The 26,126-nt window shown below is 35.2% G+C and overlaps 1 protein-coding gene across 1 annotated transcript in view; it reads right to left on the reverse strand.

Moving 5' to 3' along the window:
• The window catches only part of LOC129225018 (photoreceptor-specific nuclear receptor-like), a 76,111-nt gene that overhangs the window by 42,788 nt on the left and 7,197 nt on the right, over nt 1–26,126 (reverse strand). Inside the window, exon 2 of the mRNA XM_054859565.1 lies at nt 2,466–2,751. Coding sequence (XP_054715540.1) covers nt 2,466–2,751 — 286 coding nt within the window. The remainder of the gene's footprint in view (nt 1–2,465; nt 2,752–26,126) is intronic.

Raw genomic sequence — 26,126 nt, forward strand, 5'->3', positions numbered from 1 at the left:
CAGGAATTCAGAGAAGAGTTTACCCCCCCCCCCCCCCGTTCGGGGGATTCTGCTAAAAAATCCATGAAACTGAATGTTTACGCCTTTTAATAACAATAACAGAGTTTTCGGAATTTAAAAAAATAAACCCGAAAAGGTCTAAATTTAAATTTTGAGTCATAAAACTGCTCTTTTGTACACGTTGACGGGAGATTTTGCACTTTTTTTTTTTTTTTTTTTTTAAGCCTGATTGTTGAACACATGTGTCACTTATCACATCTTTTATTTTCTAGATAGACCTGCAACGCCGCTTTAAGTTATTTATATTTCAAGTACTTTTTCTTGTGTTGTGTAGCAAATGCATTGTTTTAAATGATACCCCTACAGTTTGTATTGCTGACTATAAGAGGAAAATAGTAGCGAAATTTATAACACTAAGCAATGAAATAAATTCATCGTATCAAATAATATCACCAATGCTTGAAATGTGGACAAACAGGAATATTGTAACGAACAAATTGAGATACATTCGCTTTCCAAGTTAATGTCGAAAAAAAGTCAATTCATCTACTCAAACTATTACAGTTTACCATTACTACTAGTGTTTTGTACCAGTTAATATACGCATAGTTTCATTAACATTAAAATAACGTTAGTAAAAAAATATTTTACGAGCTGCTCAAATATTTCGTTGTTACTAACCTTTTTCGTTGAATATATTGTTGCGCATGAAAATTAATCGATATTGTGCAGCAACGGAATTGATTAATCAATTTCTCATCATCAGTGCAGCTATAGTGCACCTCATGATTGTTGGCATTCGTTTTCGAGCGAGTCTACTGCAAAATGAATTATATTCAAGAGAAGCTAGAGTTGCTAAAACCAATAATTTGTCGGACAGAAAGAAACATGTTTCCTTCGTATTGCATGCGGTTGTTTGATTTTTCCTGTTTGCCCTAGTGCCAATAATAGTGAGACGGACTATGACTGGTTATCACAATAAGGTGTTAATATGTAGAAAGAAATATTGGAATGATTCCCCATTCCCATAATGTAGAATTATGCGAAAAGAATTATCCATCGTCATACTAATAAATAACTAATTGTTAATAATAATTGATTGCGGTTATTTTTCACCTCAACGAAGAAATAATCTACTGACTTTCTCCAAGTACAGGCATTAGGAAACTATAAAAAGAATTACAATCCGCGTGTAAGGAAAAATAACAAAATTAAGTTATATATAACAAAACTTGTAAAAGCCAATGTCTTAAGATGCCGTTATCATAGACATCTTTTCGAAGTTAATGATTTGGAAATTATTTTTTCTACTCATATCGTGTGTTTTATGGCGCCTTTTGACTCCTGACAACCAAATCACAGTGTGACGCACGTTTGAGAGAGTGACCATAACGCAGAATACTTGGCTCATTTTCAAAAACTTTCGCCAAACTGGTCAAAACAAAGCGCTTATTTGCTCGTCAAACATTACTGAAATCAATGTTGCTGAATTTTAAAATTTAATAATGAATTCATTCCTACTTTAAAATTTAATGTTTAACTTTTAAACAAAGCAATCCATTAAATGAGACTAAAGGTTACTTTAAAACAAAAGCAAAATGTAAGTGAGAATAAAAAGTGAGAAACAAACAATCCACTAAGCCGGTCTCTGTAATTATAGTCTATGCAACTGGTCTACGGTTTATGTAACTATTGGACCTGTTTCACCCTTGATGCATTTTATTATAATTAGGCAAGTTTATTCGCAATTATAGAACTTTAATACGCTACCTTGCGGCGATTTTAGAAACTATCGAAATAGGTAAAACATTTTGTTCCACGTTTTTCCGTCGTAGTAAAATATAGGCTTCAAACAGTTTGTGGTGTGACGTAATTTCAAAAGAAAAAAGAAAAACACCCACAAACACGATGAAAAATTACTTAAAAGCAGGTTATAAATTTGTTTGTTTACTTATTTTAGCCGCCATCAGTCAGAGACTGAGCGCTTCTTATAGTTTATTGAAGTTGCGAATTTAATTTTCGGGACAGCGATAACTGTTGCTGCAATATTAAAATTCATTTTCTAAGACTATGTTTGAAAACAAAAAGGGTAACGCCAATTTCTGTGAGATCACATCCACAAAGGTGTCTCCCCAGTTTCACCGACACGAAATCCAACCCCCCTTTTTTTTCAATTTCAATCATACTTTTTGATGCATTGACGGGGGAAGGATATTTGAAACGTCTGCGAAATTGGGGATAAACTTTTGCAAACATTACCAGATGAGAGTAACTACATGAGAAAATGGTGAAAATGGATGACAAGAATGATTTTTATCAATCATACCTTTTGATGCATTGACGGGGGGAGGAAATTTGAAACGTCTGCGAAATTGGGGATAAACTTTTACAAACATTACCAGATGAGAGTAACTACATGAGAAATTGGTGAAAGTGGATGATATAAAAAATATTTTCGCACCCACCTGTAGATGAGCTTTCTGCGGACGCTCCTCTTGAAGAAGCCGCTACAGCCGTTGCAGGCGAGAATGCCGTAGTGTTTCCCGCTGGACGTGTCTCCGCAGACGACGCACGTCAGCCCCGGAGACACACGGGGCTTGCTCGAGGGCTGGGGGCTGCCCAGGCGCAGCCCCGGCGGGGCGTAGAACCCGTGCACGGAGACCGGCGGGCACGCCAGGGAGGAGCCCGCTCTAGGAGGGGAGGGGAGAGAGGGGGAGCGGCCCCCCGACGGACTCCCGGGCGAGGACGGATCTGGAAGAGAGAGAAGACATTAGTGGAGGAGAGACAGTCCCCATTACGCAAATGACACCAGAGACAGAAAGGGAAGTTTCGCGCTTTCTGTACAAAATCACACGTTTTGTTAGATGGAGAAGAGTAAATAAGTGTCCTCTGTGAGCGATTCTTCGTATTTTCTGTTTAATTATTGTAAAATGTCCAAAAATTCGAACGCACTCCCATGCAGTTGTACACTGTAAAAAAAAAAACTGTAAATTTTGAAGAAGTTATCCGTATTTTTTACAGAAAAAAACTGTTCGTAATATAATACAGGATTTCTCTGTTTTTTTTTGAATCTGTAACCGGTTATACTTTGTTTTTCTTCGAATCTTCGAAATTTCGCCCGCGTGTTTGGATTTTCGTTCTCGTGCTCGAGTTTTTGATCTTATATTTATTTAAAGCGAGTAAGCCTTAAATCGTTTGCAACTTACATTTCATTGCATTCTAATCAATATTTTATTATTATGTTTTTTTGTCATCTGTTACAGAGGCATATTCGGAAATTTACCTTTGTATACATGTATTTCGTAGTAGTATAGTAAATATTGAAATGGATTTATGAAAGTATAGTTTCATTTTTTAATCTTCATAAAATAATAAATCAGCTTGAATAAATAATAAAAATACGGAAAATTTCTGTAAAATAAACGGAAGAAAACTGGCGTCCTGGCTGACAGTTTTTTTCTGTAAATTTTACGGATTTTTTTTACAGTGAAAGAACTTGTCTTCATGTTCAGTAAACATTGAAAGGTAATATTTGCTATATAATTAATTACATAACTAGAAAATCGTCCGTCAAGATATGACGGGTGAAAATTGCTTCTCATTTGAACGAAGCACTTTCATGTTTGGTGATATTTTGATGAGCTAAATTTTACCCTAACTGCAGTATATTAACCCCAAAGTCCAACAGATAGCGTTCATTGTTGACCACTTGTTCGTTTCTTCATTCTTCTAAAATTACAGTCTTACCAGTGAAACAGTTAAGTTACCGGATCCAGTTCGACCTTGTCAAAATAAAGCATTTCCCTTCATGTCGAACATTACCAAAAACTATTATCAAATGATCATGCTATGGTGCGAGTTTCATTGTTGATGACGTCAGGAGCGTTACTCGATCAGTGAATTGGCTATTATATATATATGTATATATATATATATATATATATATATATATATATATATATATATATATATATATATATATATATATATATATGAGGATTTAGAGTCATGTACTGTATCCAGGGCTTATTTGAATGAGAGCTTACAGGAGCCGAGCTCCTGCACGTTTGAATTTTATGTGAATTTCAACATTTTTTAGACGAAACCTATTCTATTTACCTTTGAAAATAAGTTCTTGGGACTATAGGAATCCTGCCCTTCTTTCGTTAGAAATTAAGATCGTACTGCATCGTATGTTATGTACGTGCATACATTTTGTATAACTACTTTATGTGAGTACTAGCGGCACGGCTTCGCTCGTAGTAGGAAAAAAAATGGTCATTTGATTTGCCAGCATATTTACAGTTAACGTCCACTATGCGTTAAGTTTTTTTTTTTTTTTTTTTTTTTTTTTTTTTTTGAGCAATCACGATTGCTAATTGTTCTCATTTGACTGTTTTGATGTCTTATGATTTTGTTTTTCCTCCGCCTCCCTCTGCAGCACCACCGTGGGCCGGCCGCCTCATGATACTGCTCCTATAGCGAAAACAATCTCAAGGTTGCGTCACTTACATGCCTACACACACACGCCATACAAATACACCTACAAACTCACACACACACCTCTCTACACACATACACACACTCATGCCTGCACACAGACACAAACACATATGCCTACATACACACAAACACGAACGCCTACACACACAGCACTGCATACACAACACGCACACACGTGCATACATACACACACACGCGCACCCACACACATGCGCCTACACAAACACACACGTGCATTCATACACACATACGCTCGTGATTGCGAAAAACATAATTTGAATTCAAGATGCCAAAAATTCAAATTAATATTTTTTTTCAAGATAACTTCATATTTTTGGACAGTTTGAAAACTTAGCAATACGACTACCAGTTGATTAATTGCTATTATGACAACAACTGTATTTTTTCAGTAAAAAATGTCAAATAAATCGAAAACATGGTTGCATATGCTGATGTACGTTGTACGCTAGTCACTGAGTTTGGCGTATCATTTTTGGCTTTAAAACACTTAATAAAAAATGTTTCCAAAATTAAACACTACAGAAAGAACGTTGTAATAACAACATTTTAATAATTTACTGAACATTATTCCATGAAAACTGAGAAAATAGTAGCAGACGACTTTTTCTAACAGTTAAAATATTTCAATTCAAATCCTTTTCAATGAAACAAAAGGGTTTGGATCGAAAAAATAAGTGCGTTTTTAAAAACGTTTGAAAAAAAAAACTGAGTCAATCCAAGCGACTAAATGAATTATACTAACATACAAAAGTTAATTTTCGTTACGATAATAATTAGTTTAACTTCAAATTTTTGATTTTATTCTCGAGCTTAATCATTTAGAATCGTTTATCTTGCTTAAGGTAAACCTTAGATTCCGATTTTCTTAAAACAATTCTTACAGCTCTTCTGATTCTCGTAGAAATTTCGAACGAACTTCATCTTATGCAAAAAAAAATTCCAAGCTTTCAAATGACGTAAAACTTAAAAATGTGCATGAAATGTTTCTCCCCCATGTTTTCAAGTTTATGTAAAAATGAGCTTAAAATTGGAATAAGAAAAGAAAATGGAATTTTCGAAAAATCGCTTCGAGGTGCACACTCCTATGCTACAAACTATTTTGTGCCAAATTTCATGAAAATCGGTCAAGCGCGCCACTGAGATCCAAACAAACTTTCAGCTAGATTATCAGTAAAGAAATATTTTAATTCCTAAACGGAATTTTCTTTCTTATTTCCGAAAATCCGAACATTTGAGAGTCTGAGCAACCTATGCTCTCAATTAATTCCGAGTTTTGACTTTCTATTTACCAATTTGAAGCTCTTGCGCAGTTGTAAAGCAAAATGTTGTGTCGTTTGCGCATTGCATCACAACTGTCTGGTTAAGCGCTACGATGAGTCATTAAACGTCATGATGATAAAATGCAACTATCAATGAAAAATTATTTTTAGCAGGATAAGATAATATTAAAACAGGCCATAAATTAAGAATCGCCAAATTTACAAATCGATTATATTTACACCATGTGCAATTCTGTTCTAGAAAATTTCACTCACTCTTTACTTAAATTTTTTAAACGCCGAGTAAGACTCTCAATAATTTAACTCTGAAAAAGAAAACTAGTCTTAACCCATACTTAGATTTTAGGCTGGGTATGGTATGACGTAGGGTTGTTGTCTCTTTTGTCACCTTCTATATCTTCAATCCTAATTAATATACGAAACCCTTTGCAGTCGGGGTCTTTTTTCTTATAAACGTTTATGTTATTGCGAAAGACCGAAACCTGGTTAATGTTGACATTTGCCGCTGACTGTCAACATTCACACAGCAATAACTTCGGTGAGAGACCGAATATTTCTGGTGACTCATTGGAGATTTTGTTTACATTCTCCTACACATCCAGCACACAACGTTTAGCATCCACCACGCAACATCTAGCATCCAGCACGCAACATCTAGCATTCAGCACGCAGCATCTAGCATCCAGCACGCAACATCTAGCATCCAGCACGCAACATCTAGCATCCAGCACGCAACAGCTAGTATCCAGCACGCAACATCTAGCATCCAGCACGCAACATCTAGCATCCAGCACGCAACATCTAGCATCCAGCACGCAACATCTAGCATCCAGCACGCAACATCTAGCATCCAGCACGCAACATCTAGCATCCAGCACGCAACATCTAGCATCCAGCACGCAACATCTAGCATCCAGCACGCAACATCTAGCATCCAGCACGCAATATTTAGCATCCAGCACGCAACATCTAGCATCCAGCACGCAACATCTAGCATCCAGCACGCAACATCTAGCATCCAGCACGCAACATCTAGCATCCAGCACGCAACATCTAGCATCCAGCACGCAACATCTAGCATCCAGCACGCAATATTTAGCATCCAGCGCACAACATCTAGCATCCAGCACGCAACATCTAGCATCCAGCACACTGCATCCAGCCCAGAGCAACCATCCTTGGCATTAATTTGAGTTTTGACATCTTTAACTCAAATTATATTTTTCGCAATCACGACTTGCAATAGGACCCTGCTCTTTTTTCTTCAAATCGTTCCTATTGCAATCATAATTTCGAAAAACATAATTTGAATTCAATATGTCAAAATGAAAGTTAATGAAAGGGGATGGTTGCTTTGGGCTGGATGCTGTTTTTGTCGAGAGATGATGTGTGTGGGGGGGGGGGGGAGGCGGTGGACCAGAGCAGATCGCGTTTTTGCATAGAAAAATAATTCAAATCAACATGCTATTGTCAAGTGAAAACAATAAGCAGTTGTGAGTGCAAAATGAAACAAAAAACAACTGACGGGTCGTTGTTTATCGATCTAAGATATTCTTATTTCATTTATTTTTGTGTGATGTAAGGAACCGCTAAAAACTTCAGAATCCAAACAAATATATATCTATACCCCTCATCTTTATTTTGTACATTTAACGACTTCGGAGTTACACTGTCGATATTTCATCACTTTTCCTTTAATTTTCCTTTTCCCGAAATCCCCCTCGATTTGATTTTGCCTCGTAAGCCGCCCTCCCGTTGTTGAACCTACCTCTTCGGACCATTATTTCCAGTTGCTTAAACTCGCAACTAATAAGAATGAAAGATAAAACGAATCGCTGAGATGGAGAGAGAGAGAGAGAACTGTTACCATTACGTGGGAACAACTTTTATAACCTTCTCGAACTGCCCACGTCATTAATCACGTGATAGAGCTTACCGGAGTTTTTCCTTTTTCAGTTCACTTCGGCCATTATCACTCGCTCGGAATCCAACTTTCGAGGAAGCATCACGTATTATTGGGATAACTTCGCTGATATACTGATACAGTATCGTATCGAAAAACTATAAAAGCAGAAGTATAACGATTTCGTCGCAGTTGCATTTAAAGATTTGTCTGCGAGAAACTTCTATCAAATATATCTGAAAAACCGATGCTGTGAAGAGGTTCAAGCAATGACGAGATAGCCATCAGTTTATGGAAAAGGGTTATTTAAAAAATATTTTTCCGATAAACATATCTGTGCAACTCAAATAGGAAGCAGAATACGGTTAACCTTTTGAAGGTCAGAAGCTCCGAAGTAAAATATTGAAGTTTGCGGTGTTTCCAGATTAATAGAAAAAAAAAAGGCTTTTTTTTTTGACAATAACATTTTTTTTCTATTTGTGCTGATATTAGACCTTTACTACCCAAATTATTATTTCCTGCAAAAAAAAAAAAATGCCCAAAATGTTAAAGAATGATCACACATAAGGTGGATTTTTGTTTTTGAATTTTTTTATGTTTTCAAAATAGGTTTGTGACTGACTGAAATATCAATTTGTGTGAGTGCCAACAAACAAAAATGTAAAACAGCATATTGCACCGCTCAAGTCACACAGGTCAACAAAGCTCCTATCTTCTATACATATGAAGCAGTGAGAAGCAAAGATGCAGGTGGATATTTTCAAGTTTTGAGTAAAACGCGTTTAAAGAATTAGCTCCTAGGTAGGCTTTCATTGAATTTTTTTTTTCTAAATTATGCTGTATAGCAGCAACTATACCAGGGCTACTAGTACCATCTCTTGTCCCAAGACGGAGAGGTTCACCTACCATGTGTACTGGTTATCTCCAAATTTTTAATTTTGCCACTTACATCCCTTTGCTTCTCACTGCCTCATATAATAAAATAGGATGTTTATATGCATGTGGGGGGGGGGGGGAGGGGGTTGTGGCACAGGAACTTAAAAAGGCAATACTGTACTATTGCTATTTTTGTATTTCAAACTTGTTTTAACATTTTTAACAGAATACTATTTCATGCGGCGTTAAGGTCTTTCGGCACTAAATAAGTAAAGTACGTGTACCTTATTATCTAATGAACCATTTCGTTAGTCAACTATTTATCTCTATTTATAAAAGAAAATGTCTACATTTGTGGAATGTTCAGAGAAATGTGCCATTCTTATAGACATGAAGTTAGAGCACAACTAGTATTGAACCAGATACAATGTACCACCAAGCTAGAATTTCAACATATGAATTAACCTGGAACACGGGGATGACAAAAAAAAAAAGCAGAACAGAAAATAAGTACTACCAAAGCCCTGAATTTGAATATTGGTATTTCTCCTGTTCATTGAAATAAGCATGGAATTTTTGATTATGTTTTTGAGTTTATCAAATGTGGTTTTATATGTTTTTATATCCACATTAAGGAATTTTCATTTTTTTTTTCTCAGTTTGATTTTACTCTTTTTGGAGTTTTTACTTTAAATCTTCAACCTTGCCGGAGGAAATTCTTACCCAGAATTGGTCTTATTGGGTAACCATGTTTCAATAAAGCTAAATCGCCTTTCTTAGTCAAAACTGCTGGCAAGCATAATTGAAACTTAAATTTTCCTTTGCAAATTCTTTTTTCTTATTTTTTGGTTCAGCTGATGACTGTGCAAAAGTTGGAGTCAACTGAATCAAAAATGAGTGAGATATTAGGCCATGAAACGAAAGGTGACTTTATTTGGCGGACTTACCTTTGTAATAGAAATTTCGGAAGCTATGATGAGGAGAAATAGCGAAAGCGAACATCACCCTGTAAATACACTTTTTTACTTTTATAATCTTTCGACTGTGAAAGCACATTTACAGAGTTTTCCCTGCGTCTCTGAATCTTTAACCATATAGAAAATTTCATTAAGCTACAAAAGTCGTGATGACAACAATTCATTAAATGGTTTTAAATGCTTTTTTATCGTCGAACGTTGCCTCGCTGCCCCTTCAGCAAGGCTAACCACTGCGACCAAAAGAACTACGAAATTTATGAACGGCCTGTTTATATTTCGATGAGTAATTATAAGCTCTCAATGAAGACATGAAAATTATGAACGAAAATTTAAAATACTAACGTACAGATTCTTTATGGTTACAATTTAATTGTAACTTTATTTTTATCGCTTTTGAATAAAATTAATTTTTAAGCACTAGTAAAGCGATATAATGGGGTCGTTTCCGAAATTTTAAAAGCATTTTTTTCTGAAAGAGCATGCTTAAAAACATAGGATTTGACCACTTTTAAAATAATTCCGGGGGGGGGGGATGCCTCAAATAACGCGTGGATAAGCATAAGTGACGCATATTCAAAGACTTTAAAACAATGCTATTTGTGAGGAAGAAATCACTAAAATCAACAGAGCAATATTAGAAAGAATGAAGATCAACTTTCAAAAACACCTTCGAGAATACCTGAATAAAAAATGACAATTTTTGCAAAACTGCTGATTCCAGTGCTATGTAGTACATTTGTTTTAATACTTGTTGCAACAATAAGTTACAATTTTATGTGTGTTATGTGTGTGTGAAAGGTTTTTTTTTTTTTTTTTTTTGCAAAATACAATAAATACCTATTAAAACGAACTTCTAGAGACGTTAATTTTTTTCGTTGTAACTGGAACTTCATTTTAATGGAATTTAAGCATTGTAATCAAAATTAAATTGGGCGAAATGGACATTTCGTTGTATTAGTATTTGTTGTAACGGGTTTTCACTGTAATCTTTTTTTAAAATTCATCTGTATTGGTTCATAAAACATTCAGGTTTTATTAATAAAGTATTTCGATTTGCTCAACGGAGCTTAAACGAACAAAAGGACTAAAGCACAATCAATAGTACAGCAATTTTTACTCAGAAATAACCAGGAAATAAAAAACAGGGCTTTATGTGATACTTTTTCAACTCGCATATTTGACGAAGAGGCAAGAAAAGAAAAGCTCCTTCAGTACATCTTTCCTCTTTCCGGAATCTCCGGGAAATCCCGAAAGCGAGAGATCAACTAACCCCCTATCGAACAAAATCTCCTCTCGTCACTCCCCCGTCCCTCTGATCGTCAGACGATAAAAATAGCGGTCGGATTTTGGCTTGCGAGGTCAGTGCGGCGTGCGTAATGGACCTTTTGTGGGGCCAAAAGCTTTCGAAATCGATTCGAATCAAATCTCCGGGAGAAGGGGCGGATGATCGCCGCAGTGTCAAAATGTCACAGCAGCCAAAGCGCCTTAGCCCTAAGCTCGGAGATTGAATCGCTCCCATGTCAATCCGATTAATCGAAATTGTATCATCCTGTCATCCAGCTTAGCTACCTCCGCTGCCCTGCTTTGTATCGCGGTGCCGTTTTGTTTGCATTAGCCCCACCCATAATTACAACTTTTTTATTTATTTTTTAGTGTTTTGCTACAATTATCATGCTTTAAGGAGGTCTAATTTTGGACTGTTTGAAGGTAGATATGAATAGTAGGAATTTACATTTGTATCAAATATTCCGTATTTATAACAACTCAATATTAATAAATAACAATAATAGTAATATTAACGATGTTGATGAAAGTAATGACAGTAGTAATAATTATTAATAATGTACATTATTATTATTAATAAACAAATTAATATTTCATTAGTACTATCAATTATTATTATTATTATTATTAATTATTCATAATAATTATTATTGTTATTATAATAATGGTAATAGTAACAATAATGACCACGGGAAATTGAATCGTTCCCATATCAATCCGATTAATCGAAATTGTATCATCCTGTCATCCAGCTTAGCTACCACTGCTGCCCCTGCTCTGTATCGCGGTACCGTTTTGTTTGCATTAGCCACCCATAATTACAACTTTTTGAGCAATCACGATTGCTTATTGTTCTCATTTGACTGTTTTGATGTCCTCTGATTTTATTTTCCCACCGCCACCCTCTGCCGTCACCGTCGACCGGGTCCTCACGATGCTGCACCTCTATCGAAAACCGTCTCCAAGTTATACCATGTCCTACACGCACGCACACACACAAACACATACACACAACTACCCACACATTCATGCCTGCACACAGACACAAACACATATGCCTACACAGACATACACATACCCCCCCCCCCCACACACACACATTCATATACACTTATTCCAGCCCCAGCAATTATTATTACCCACACACTTATGCCAGCACACAGACACAAACACACATACATACACATACCCCCTACACACACACACATACCCCCCATGCACAAGCACACGCCTACATACACACACTCGTGATTGCGAAAAACATAATTTGAATTCAAGATGTCAAAATTCAAATTAACTTTTCTTTTTTTTTTATTTATTTCTTTTTTCTTATTGCTATAATTCTCATGCTTTAAGGCGGCCTAATTTTGGACTGTTTGAAGGTAGATATGAATAGCAGGAATTTACAATTGTACACGAATCAAGTTTGTTCTAAACACTTTTGATTCTATAAAGCGACTGATTCAATAAAGCGGATAATTCAATAAAGCTGGCTTTTGTTCTGTTTTTGACAATTTGATTCATTAAAGCGGCTGATTAAATTAACCACTCGTTCAATTAATCGGCTCCTACTGTATTCAATATTCTGTATTTATAACAACTCGATATTAATAAATAACAATGATAGTAATATTAACAATGTTGGTAAACGTAACGATAGTAGTAATAATAAGTAATACTAATTATTATTATTAATAAAATAAGTATTATTTAATTATTATCATTTATTAGTATTTTTATTACTAACTATTATTATTAATTATTCATAATAATAATTATTATTATTATTGTAATTATAGTGATGGTAATAGTAACAATAATGACCACCAGAGATTGAATCGTTCCAATATCAATCCGATTAATCGAAGTTTTATCATCCTGTCACCCAGGTAAGCTACCTTCATTCCCCCTGCCCTGTATCGGTGCCGTTTTGTTTGCATTAGCCACCCGTAATTACAACTCCCCCCCCCCTTATTCCGTTGCTATGATTTTCACGTTTTGAGGTGGTATGTTTTTGTAATGTTTGAGAGAAGCTATGTAATTGGATTTAACGCTTACATCAGATATCTCCAGCATATCATGTAACAATACAAAAATAACTGAATAAATAACAACAATAACAATAAATTAATAAATAAATAAATAAAAATGAATCGCAAAAAAGAAAACTTAAAGTGAAAAATTGTGGATAAGTGAAGGAATTTCATGACCTACCACTGTAAGTGATTTAACGATTGGATGAGGCCCTGAAAACTGCTCTTTCTTGAACCAGCCCAGTAGTCAAGCGACCTTTAATATGTTGATTTGAAAGGAAAAGATGGAACACTTTGGGACCACTGTAGATTTAACGTGCACCAGGTACTACTAGTGTACACCGAGGATCTTTGACCGATAGGCATCGGAGCACTAGCGCAGCCAGTTCTGGAGAGAAGAGTCACAACTTCCCTTACATATATGTATGAAATATTGTAATAGGATTAGCAATGTGTGTTAAAACCAATGATTCTGACTAGGGGCAAAAACTATCAATTGCCTGGAGCACTTGAACTCAAGTGTATTAAGAAATTGTTGTACAAGTTAGACAAATAAAAAACGATTCGACGTCTACCCAAGCAAAACTAGTATGTTGTGGCCATCACGAAACTTTCTTCTATATTTTTCTTTTTTTTTTCTGATCCCTCCCCATGCTTGACGAGGAAGCAATATTCCCAACAAAAACAAAATGACACATGCAAAAACTTGACGACTATCCCAATGTCTGAATTATTGCAAAAGCAAAGCAAAGAGCGAAAATTGAAAGTTATTTTAAAAGCCTTGCTTGAATTAATTACAAATATTTTATTTGTTAACAAACATAAGATGGCAACAGTTAAAAATTTTAAATCATTGAGATAATATTTCCTATCATTTCCATACAATTAAAATCACGAGAAATACGCAGACGACAATCTATTACGATTTATCTTTCTTATTGTTGCATTAATAAAAATATTTTTTATTCGCAAAAAAAAAAAAAAAAAAATCAACACCTCTTGGAGCGATCGGCGTCAAAATAGAACCAAAGCCTGTTTACATATGGATTCACATATATTCCAAATTTCAACCAGAACGTAGCATTACTTCTTGAGATAGGGCACTCAAAATGGAAAAAAAGAACGGGTGATTGCGCTACCTCCTTTTTAGCTGTTGACACAAAAATAAAATCAGTTCTTATACCCACTAAGGGCTACTTGCCGATAAATTTTTCTTTCATTCCGTTCATTATTTCTTGAGATACAGCAGTCACAATTGACGACAAAAAACGTTCTATAGCTCAACCCCCGTTTGAGTTATTGACACCAAAATTGAATCAGCACCTGTTCCTGTTAATACCAACATATGGACCAAATTTTGTTTGATTCCGCCAGTAACTTCCTGAGGAATAGCAAGCACGCGTAACTCGAAAAACGTCCCATTGCTCCACCCCCCTTGGAGGAATTCGCGCCAAAAACTAATGGGCACAAGTTCACATAGGGGCACATATGTGTACTAAATTTCGTTCGATTTCATGCGGTAGTTTTTGTTGTAGAGCGGCCACAAAAAACTGGTCACACACAGACGTGACACACATACATACACACACACACACACACACACATACATACACACACAGACAGACAGACATTTTCCAAAAATGGTCGAAATGGACTCAGCACACCTCAAAACGTTCGAATCCGTCAAAATTCGAAATTCGAAAATTTGCACGAATCCAATACTTTCTTCTATATATTAGATATAGAAGAAAGTAAAAAAGTGAAAAGGGGCATACCTTTTGCCTACGTACGCACATAAAATGTCACTAACAGAAAGGAGGGAAGAGCAACACGTACGGAATATTCGACATTATTAACACCATATGGCAGATGCACTATAATAATGTATTTTTTTACGCGGATTTTTTCCAATGAATTTTCTAATTTTTATGTTTTAACTTAGGAAATTTTAGATATGGCGATTTTATGAAGCAGTTAATGGAGTTAAAATTCGTAAATTCAGTTGTTGCTCAGTATGTGTTTTTAACAGTTAAAAAAAAATTATTTTTGAGTCCAAGTCGTTTGCGTAAACTTGCCCCGGACAAGGGACACGTTTATGCAAATTTATTTTGACACCTAACGTGGTTCTGTTGGTGTTTTGAACATAATGTCTTATCATTGTTAAAATAAAGCAAATTTATTATAGACTGAATAGTGTATACAGTAAAAGCTGAATGGGCATGAAGACAGCACTATATGATTGTAACCTATAAGATACGAATTCGTAACTTAATTAAAAAATAAATGATGATTTTCAAAACGAAATAGCCTGAAAATAATAAATTAAGGTTTGCGACAGTTCGGAGCGAAAAGAGCGTCAGGGCACGTTTAAAAGTAAGACACCGTAAGAACGTGCGTAAAGGTGCTCCGACGTCAACGCGTAAACTTGTCCGGTCACCAAGTTTGAACTTAATTTTAATGTTAAAAAAAATAATAACATTTCAGTTCATACAAGTACAATCCTTAAAAAGGATAAAATTCTATTAATTTTATATGTTTGTTCTTTATCTGAGTATTATTTATTCACAATAAGCTTCAAAACGTTCAACACAAAACTTACGCAACTTGGTAGAAAACATTATAATTTCAGCATGCTAGACTGAAGCTCGACTGATGCTCAAAAAATTGTGAGAATATGTGCTAGAGAGCAGCATCAGTCTGCTATGATTGTTGGCTCTTGTTATAATTCATTTTGAAAAAAGGGCACTGCGTAAACGTGCCCCGCTCTACACTACTTAATACTAACTTAAATAAGTAACTAATTTTAATTGTTAAGCATAACTGTAGAAGATGTAACCAGAACTTGAAACTAATGTATTCAAAACGTGGTTTTGAACCTAATTTCTGAAAAACACGAAAGTGTTCAGGTTACAACCGTGATAAGGTACATAAATGTCCTCCTATACATCTTGGTGAATGTAGATTCTACTATATTATTTAACAAATACTCCGATCCGATTTACATCTTTCTAATTATAAAATGATGCGTCGGTTATTTTTATGTGGGGAGCTCTCTCTCCCTCTTTCTGAAAACACTTTTCTTTTAGTGTTTATACTCTCTTGGAAATGCACCGCCTCATCTCAGAATTTACAGGACATAAAAGAATGGGGATAAAAACTGCTCACGGGATAGTACTTGACCCATCATTTAAATATCTGCGAATTGTTTAACTTAAGTCTCAATTTATCGGATCAACTTCAGTACGATGTAAACATATGCAATAGAAGAGGGCGATGTATACAGCTCACCAGAGACGAGATGGTAGTTTTTTTAAGCGGAAAAAGCACTTAGTTTTTCCTACATTGTTTCTGCTAATAACGTACAGTGAATCTAGAATGTGATTACTTTTCTCAACTTGCAAGGTCTCCATTTTTTAACCGTTAATCCTCGATGCATACTTTTAACTGCAAAAATTTTCAAGACAAGATACAGAGTTTAAAGATATTAAAAATTTGAAGCGAAAAAAAATTTAGTGAATAAATGCGAAAGCTAACTTTTTATACGTTCCCCAAGTCCCTTACATTGAATTTAGGTAACTCACAAGGAATAAAAAACAACTCTAAAAAAAGACATTAGTGTGATAAATATTTTATATTTATATAAATAAGTTTGTTTTCCTGATTTCAACGCATTGCAATTATGGTTTAAAATTCTGCCCTCAATGAGTTACAATTATATGTTGAAGGAAATTTGGATCAGAATCCAGGTGAGGAAAATCAGTCATTCAAAAGTTACATTTTCTAACCTATGGGACTTTTGACTCTTTAACCTTCACGTTATTAGCAGGACGATCTTACCAACTGAGATATTGGGCTTCCGCCTCTTGATGCTATACGTTAAAGCAATGCACAATAAAGCAACAAAAGAAACTTAAATGCATGTCTTTATTTTGTTTAAAACTTTTTCGATACCGTTTCGATATTCTATGCTTTGAAGCAATGAGTGATTAAAAAAATAATAATCAACAGAACAAATCGTTTTTTTCGGTCAGAAACCAAAATGTTAATAGGTCTCCTTATTATTCGCCGAAAGCGGAAAAAACAATCTTTAAAATGCGGCTTCTTACTTAAGAACTTTTTATAGGTATTGAGGAAGTTTTGATGTATGTGTGATAACAAAGAAATAAATATTTTATATTTACATTACATTATATTATGTTTTTAAATTATTATTACATTATATATCTATATATTTTTTTTTACATTGACAACATGCCATTCTTCTGAAAGATCAGCAAGTTCCAATCTCATCTTCTGCACGGTCCCTTAAAATTTTAAACGCGAAAATCTCCTTGAATCTTGAATTCCAGATGCTTCAATTTTTTGTGTAGGTATTATTTTTCAATGGAGATTATTTCCTTAAGTACAAGGTACAAGAATTGGGGACCAAAAAAAAAGTTTTCGAACTTTTTCGCTTCAAACTATTAATATTTTAACTCTCCATCTTATTTTAACCATTTTTGCACTTGAAAGTGTCCAGGGCTAATGGTTGCAAAAACAGAGATATTGCAGGGTGAACGGGAGACATGCAGTATAATTATGTATCGTAAAATGTTGTGAACCGGAATACTTTTCAACTTTGAATATCAAAAAAAAAAAAAATGTAAATAAGGAAATTTTTTAACGTTGATTTTTTGGCTATAGAAAGTTCGGTTTTGTTTTGTTCTTGCAATTTGGAGAAAAAACAAAGCGTTTTTAAGTTTGTATTTATGCATATAATGTTTTAGCTGTGTTCCGATTCTCCCTTTCCCCCTTTTAAAAATTTTGACCCAGACTTTGGTTTGCCATTCATTCTTACACTAGTGCATTTAACCTTATGTCTTTTGAAAGGAGGTTTTTTGGTTCGTGGAGGTTAGAGTAGAAACTCTCACGAGCACTCAATTAAAGACCAGCAGAATGAAAAGGAAGCTGAAATGAAATATTCTAAGAAAAGTGGTTACAGTTAAAATACGTTTAAAGGAATTCAACCTTCTGCAAGTACAAAAAGACAGAAAAAGTTGTGAGGAAGTCCAACAGTGGGCAAAACCGCAATAAAAATTTGGTCCAAGTGGTGTTGTTGGTGTGATGCCTCGCATAACGATTCTTCTTTTGAAGATTGAATTAGATTTGATGACTACGGATCGTGGACTCATAAGACACAGTGGCACCTTGTTCTATTACTGTGATATATAAGGAAATCATTTAGTTCAGCCAAGACTAATTTTAAGGTTGTGATTATGGTAAAAGGAACCATAGTTGATTTTCAGTCAAAGCTAAGACCTAAATCACCGTCCAAATTAATTTGATCTCATACATTTAATCATTACCCATCCCGAAAAATCTGATTGCTTTAGGTGTATAGTAGGGTGGAGTGAAAAAAATCAAAATCTGATTAACGTTAAGTAATAGCGCGGAAAAGTTGCCTTTTGTAAAGACATTTAGTCATGCAAAAGGATTTCAACAGAAAAAAATATCTTGAGGGTTCGCCCGCGCCTTGAAGTTGACTTTCATTGCATAAAAACTGGGAAAAATTTCAATAATTTCATCAAAAAATAAAAAATTTGATAAATTATATGTAATATTACTTAAGAGTAGGCTTTTTGTGTAGATTACACACCGCATGTGATCATTTTCATAATGAACTATATTTTAAAGTCCAGTAATGCTTTGAATTTGACCAATATAGCCTCGTAAAACCAACATCGTAAGGCTCCGTACTTTGAGAAAAAGTGTCAGAAATTATTTTTTGTCAAATGTTCTCTCGCATTAATTATTCCTTACATAGATATCGAAAAAAAAGTAATAAAAGCATTTCTTACATACAGAAAGAAAAAGTTGATTTTCCCCTTGGCGCATAACAAAATGGAAAGTTTACGTGTGATAAGAAACGTAAGGCCCCCAGTGGAGGAACCGATGTCGGACGCGTCGGCCTCTCCAGTTATAAGGGTTCTAAAAGAACGTAAGCGCATAACTTTGGTACGAAATGTGAAATTTAGGTGTGATAAAGAAAGTAGGTTAAGTATAAAAGTTTGAAAATAAATATGTAGCTTGAAACATCCCACATAAGTCGCACACCTTGAAGCAAAAGAAGTTGCTAAATAAATTTTAATGATTTTTGAGCTCTCTAACTAAGCACACTAAAGCATAGTTGAATCGATTATTTCAGAAAGGGCATAAGTCCTACGGAAATCCATTGGACTTATGCCCTTTCTGAAATAATCGATTCAGTTTGGCTGACGAGTCGGACTTATTCTCTTGACTCCTACCAATGTTTGACCTTATTGATGCATTGTGGGGTAATATTTCTGGATTCCAACCTGACTCTAAGAAATCCATCTCTCTTGGTTAGACAACAAATTGGTTGACGCTTCTTTGTCTAATTTTACGCATCGTAGCATTGTTTTAGTATAACGTAAGGTTTTTTAAATCACGTCATTCAGTACGATTTCTTTCAAAGTTTTATCTGAAACTCCTATTTTAGGTAGATTATTCGAGTTTTCCCACTCCCCCCTATCAATGAACTCAGCATCGAAATTGGAATCTGGAATTATAAATTTTTGTTGTCCAGTCGAATTCTTCAACTTTGCCATCGCACTCCGACGGAAACCATGTTCTCAGATGACGTTTCGATCATCAACAATATTGTAGTTCTGTACACTGGTTACTTTGAAAATCTAAAATATATAACACTGGAGAATGCAGATGATCGTCATCAGAGAACTTGGTTTACGTCGGATTTGGAAGACAAATTCGAAGAATTTGACTGGACATTGAAAATTTACACATTCAGATTTCAATTTCGAAGCTGAGAGACTACCATGTGCTCATCGATAAGCAGAAGTGGGAAAACTTGGCTCCACCTTTCCAAAATGGGAATTTCAGATAAAACTTTGAAAGAAATGGTGCTTGATGGCGTAATTACTGAATTTTATGGTTTTCAAAACCTCACGTGTGGTACTATAGCAGTGAGACGATAGGTAAAATTAGACAAAGAAGAGCCAGCTATAGTTTGTTTTATAACCAAGAGAGATGGCTTTATTCGAGTTAAATTAGAATCTAGAAATTGCCACAATATAACACTAAGACCGAAATTGGCAGGAGTCAAATAGTTAAACTAGCACTCCAAATCATATTTTATAGTAATAAATGTGATTACAGTTTGAGGGCTCAAAAATATTAAAATTTATTTGGCAACTTCTTTTGTTTCGAGGTGTGGATTATGTCCGCTGTTTGAAGCTACATTTATATTTTCAAATTTTTACACTTAAACAATGTTCCATATCGTAGGCAAATTTTAATTTTTGAGCTAAAGTGACTAAGTGTAGAATTATCTTTTTTTTACTGGATAATAAATGCTTGTATTACTTATTTTTTCCGTATTTATGTAAGAATTAATTCATATAGAAGAAAATTTTTGCAAATAATAACTTCTAATACTTTTTCCTCAATATACGGAGCATCACGATGTTATTCAATTTTGAAGCTATATTCGTCAAATTCAAAGCATGTATGGAACTTTAAAGTATATTTTATTATGAAAATGAGCTTATGCAGTGTGTAATCTACACAAAACGCCTACTCTTAAGTGATATTACATCAAATTTATCAAATTTTTAATTTTGATGAAATTATTGTAAATTTTCCCAGTTTTCATGCAATAATGGTCAACTTCAAGGCGCAAGATATTTTTTTCCGTCGAAATCCTTTTGCATGACTAAATATCTCTACAAAAGGCAACTTTTCCGCACTATTACTTAATGTTTATCAGATTTTGATTTTTTTCACTCCTCCGTAGTGTATAGTCTACGGAGAAAGCAGGTATTTGGACAGATTAAAATTTTTTTAATTAATTTCTTTTTTATTAAAAAGAAGTATTTCTTTCTATTTATTTTTAGGAAGAAAGCAATTATTACTATTTAAGATTATGAATGCTAGAACGCTAATTAAAGCGAGAAATGTAGACATAAACTTTTTACCATCAACTTTGACGTCACCGGAATATATGTATTTTTAAACAAGAACACTGGTTTATAAATGTTGCGAATATTTCATCCGTAGCCCAATAACCGGATCACAGAGCAGTAACTGCGCTACCTTAATTGCAACCATATTCACTTAGTGAATTTAAAGGACCTTTTTGGGTTAATCCGGGAACATGCTTGAAAGAACCAAAATAATAATTCAGAATAATTACACAATGCTGGCTTGATTAGTGTTTTATTAAAATACTAGGTACGCATGATTACCGTTTAACACGCTTGAAGGTATTGTTCAAGAATTTGAAAAATTGCAGATATAATCAACAAAACAGTTTTTCAACACATTTGAATTAACATCGAAACACATTGAAATAAAGATCTTGTTTACTAACTGCGTAATGTTTAAAAGTTCTGTTGTATGTCACTTCAATGACGCTACCAGAAAAGTAAGTATAGTAGACTTTATATAAATATAGCAGGTTTTTAGAAGTATCACTTTTGCTTGACAAAGAGAGTATATGAAACTGTGATTGAACTCCTGCAGAAAAGTGTTTTGTTAATCAAAATATTCAATAAATATTTTTGTTAAAAATAATTTTGCTTCTCATAAGATGCAAGGTATAGTCAAGGTGATGCTTTTTTTAGACAAACTTTATACAAGCAAACACGATTTTCGTCCTCAAATGCTGTGGAAATCTCCTTCATAACTCAATTACCAGATCACAGCTGCAGTGCCAGTGTGTGCCATCTTAATTAAAACCACTTTCGGTTTGTAAAGTTAGGGGGACTTTTTGCATAATCCGGCGACACGCTTGAATTTTAATGAATCATGTCTTGCGATTCTGAAGTGAGACCAATCGGCATCCACAAAAACCGCGGGACCAACAATACAACCCGCATTCCGACGAAGCGCCCTCGACACTCTAAACTGATTAAGACGCAGACGTTTGGATGCGTTGACCTCTTGTTGCTAATCTCATTTCCAGCTCTCTTTGTTTGCGCACCGTGAAGTGGAAGAACGCCGGAATTAACTCTGACGTTCAAAAGACAGGACCCATCTGTTAGAGAGTGGACCTGGGTGACCTTTTAGGGCGCAAAAAATCGCCCATTGTCTCGCCCCCCTTCTCCGAAAAGATTTAAATATTCTGCGCGAAATTAAAGCACACCCTCTCTCGTGGAGTAGAGCCGAAGAGGAGAGACGATACAAGCTGAATAAAAGCCAGAGTTGTGAAATTTAATTCCCATCCTCTTCGGTATGCAAAGTAAGCTACTCCTTGAAGAATCTCTCTTCGGCTCTTTTCTTTTCTACGGGGTTCACTTTTTTTTCCCCTTATTTCAACCATCCTCCTGGTCTCCTTTTCTCCGGGAAAGATGGAAAGAAAGAATCAAAGAACGGAATCTAATGAAGGATCCTGCAGCCTTCCTGAATTAGGACGCATTTGTGCAAAAGCCTTCTTGTCGAATCCAGAGGGAGGCATGGAATAGGTGGGGGGTGCGCCAACGGATGTAAATGAAGCTCAGACCCTCCCCCCTCCCACTCAATTCCAGGTACTTAACGAGGTTCGGCTTCCGAGGGAATCGAACAGAAAGGGGGGATGAAGGGGGGTTGGTAATTGAATGAGTGCGAGTCGAAGCTTTGCGCCCGGGATTACCGATGATGAAATCAACGCCTCTCCCGCTATCCAGTTAACGTAATTAATTTTCGATTGCTCCCAGTGCCCGCTTGTTCCATGGATGAGGGGTCGTCCATAAAAGACGCCCACTCAAACACCAGACGCTGGAAGCGTAGACCAATGGAGTCTTGTTGGGCACGCGATGAAGTTAAAATGGAATCTGTAAACTTCGTTACGAGAATGGAAATGGAATGCAAAATTTAAAGTATCCGTTTCGCGTCACATTAAATGTAAAAGAGCAATCAAGTGAATACGAGACTCGTGCAGATTATATAAATTCTGAAATCTATAGTTGGGGGCAAGCCTAACCTGGCAGCGTCGTACTGCTGTGATTAGGATCTGAGCACCCTTCACAATGCTGCCAGGCCTAAGCCAACAATAGACACTGGAACGCACATGAGCCTCACTTTCAGCATGGACGAGTGCTGAAATAAGATGAAGTGAGGCGTTTAGAATCATCAGAACAACATAGTTTCCGCTACGGTCGCATTTTTTGCAGAATGCGAAAACCCTATCTCAATTGCGAAAACAAAGCAATGCATTTTTGGTTTTTTGCTGAACTGAAAAATTCATCAAAAAAAAAAAAAAAATGTATGATCCTAGAGAGAGGAAGCATGCATGGCCATAATCAACTTAATCTTTTTAAATCTTAGCTAAGATGATTAAACAACTATTAAGTTTAATAAGACTTTGTCTTATCCGGTATTATGTCCCCCAATAACTGCTCTATTAGGAGGAGGGACTACAACGTTCTAAACACCAATCATGTTGTTTTCTTTTTTTATTTTGCGTTTAAAAAAATAGCTGCTGTACTTATTTCTTCAAAGATGTCACAGATAAAATATGAGTTTTATTTTCAACTGGAGACGAAACACACTGAGGCATATGTAAGTATATGAGAATGTGTAACATTTTAGCATTTTGCTAAAATTTTTCTCTTAATTTTAGCTTTTATGCTAATGCACTTTTGAACCCAGCTTCAAGCCTGCAGAACAAGTTCACTCCACTTTTTAAATTTTACAGGATAGTCAAAAAAAAAAAAAAAAAAAAAAAAAAAACACGCACAAATTGAGCTGCTTTTCAAAGAAAAATGGCTTTGACAGCAGTTAGTGACTTGATTGAACAGGATGCATTCCAAATCGTTTTGTAGTGTGACAGTATCCCCATCAAGAACTATCAAATTTTGCAACAGCATCCAGCACACAAAATCCAGCATCCAGTCCAAGGCATTAATTTGAATTTTGACGTCTTGAATTCAAGTTATGTTTTTTGTAATCACGAATTACGATATGACCCTACTCATGGGGTTTCTTGTTTCTGCAAATGACTCCTATCGCAATCAAAATTGCAAAAAGCATTATTTGAATTCAAGACGTCAAAATTCAAATGAATGCTAGGGTCTGGATGCTAGATTTTGAGAGCTGAACGCTGTTTTTTTTTTTTTTTTTTTTTTTGGAGCAGTTACGATTGCTTATTGTTCTCACTTGACCGTTCTTGGCGTTGTGGTTCCTTTTTCAGCTTGGACCAGGGGCCTCTGCAACACCACCGCTCACCGGCCTCTGCTGGCGCGTCGGAATCCGCTTTTCCTGGTCGGATGCGCCCATGTCCTGTACACACACGTGCTCATACACACTCACATATACGCCTACGTGCATACACACAGGTCTACGCACACACACAAGCCTACACATGCATATGCGCACGCCTACGCACACACACACACACACACACACACACACACACACACATAACCGCCCAGGAGGAGGGGCAAGCTTGGGGGGACAGCAGCCGTTTCTAGAAACAATAACTCCAATAAGTAAGGCCCTGCCGCAACTCGTGATTGCGAAATACATAATTTGAATTCAAAATCCCAGAATTTTTTTTTTTTTTTTTATTTTTTTTTTGAGAGGGTTGTGTAAAGTCGAGAGGATCTTGTATACATAAAGTCGATTCCGCGGAATATGGACAACATCACCTAAGAGGAGCACCAGCGCAGGGAGGCCGATGGACCTCAAAATTGACCCAAAACGCCAACTTCAACCAAGTGAGGACAATAGCCATCTATGATTGCTCAATAAAACATTTGAAAATTCACGGATTAACTGGTTTTGATACTAAATTCTGGATTTGATACTTCCCTCTCATTTTTGACCGAAACTTCCACTGTAATCCAGGAAGCCATTTTCTACTTCACTAACAATGGAAGGTTCACTCTATAGTACGAGTATATTATCATCGCTCTGAGGCTGCAAGTAATAGGCACTCTATATCATAGTAACCTGAAGAGATTTTAACCCTTCTTAAGGTTTTTAACTTTTAATCTTAAGAATGCTTAGAAATTGCTAATCTTGTGCCCGAATTTCTTCGTTAGCGGGCAACCCAGTATCGGAAGAAAGTATATTTCTCACAAAAAATCAGTTAAGTATTGAATATTGTGCTCGTGCAAAAGGATCATCGTGACGATAATTTAGTTTCCAAGAAAGAACTTACAATAAAGTTATATGGGTCATTATACAAAAAAATGTACGTTTTTGAAGTTGGAATTCATAAAAAAAATCTTCCATTTTGTTTTAAATTAATTTATATTGTTCCTTTTAGGCACCTTTTTACCCTCACATAGTCACATTCTTTATGGATTATTTTGTCACTTTCTTTTGTAGTTAAAATTTTGGACCTGAACGGAGGGTACCGTTTGGTAAATATATGTTTTAAATGGTATTTTAAAACTTTGTATTTAAATAAACTTGCATCTTGTATGAGGAACACGATTTGAACTGATAAAATTTTACGCATCTTTCTTAAAATGGATTTTTTAAAAAAGTTGTATACTCCAATACTGATCGTATATCTTCCATTTTATCTGTACTGTAACGTATGATTCATATACGGGGGATACAAACAGTTAAGTTTTGCTTTGCCCATTGTGTTGATTTAGGGTTAACACAACTTTGTTATTTAGAATTCACAAAAAAAAAGTTATTCAATTTTAACTAAAAAAATAGTACATAAACAATTACCTTTTAAAATCAAGAATAGAGGATACACAAAGTTAAGGCCCTGTTTGACTTCAAAGAGAATAACGCTGAAATTATTTCCCACTAAGTTGTTTAGCTTCACTAGACCCAGAGTTATAAAAAGCTACTTGTGATTCTAAATGTCTGTAATGAGCTGTCAGTACTCCCGTTTGTAGGAAATTCTTATACTTAATTAGATCCTGAACGAAAGATACAAGAAAGACTGACTGTGATTCAAAAGATTATGAATGATATGTCTATTTTTAATTTCATAATTTTTTAAACTATTAAAAAAACACCAAATAATTCAAATTGCACTATTAAATCTACTGTTTTTTTTTTTTTTTTTTTAATAAATGAAAAAGGTTCATGGGAAGAAATGTGCTGAGACATGTAACGGAGGCATACAAGTATCCCTCCGTTCAGTGAAAAAGCAATTTAAAAGAATAAAAAAAAATTATTAATTTTTGTTGATCATATTTCAAAATTTGTTATATTTTTCTAAATCTCGTAAAAAAATTGTTTCAAAATAAATATTTTTAAAACTAACTATCCTGGACCTAAA

This window comes from Uloborus diversus, chromosome 6, assembly GCF_026930045.1.
Source record: "Uloborus diversus isolate 005 chromosome 6, Udiv.v.3.1, whole genome shotgun sequence".
Lineage (NCBI taxonomy): Eukaryota > Metazoa > Arthropoda > Arachnida > Araneae > Uloboridae > Uloborus > Uloborus diversus.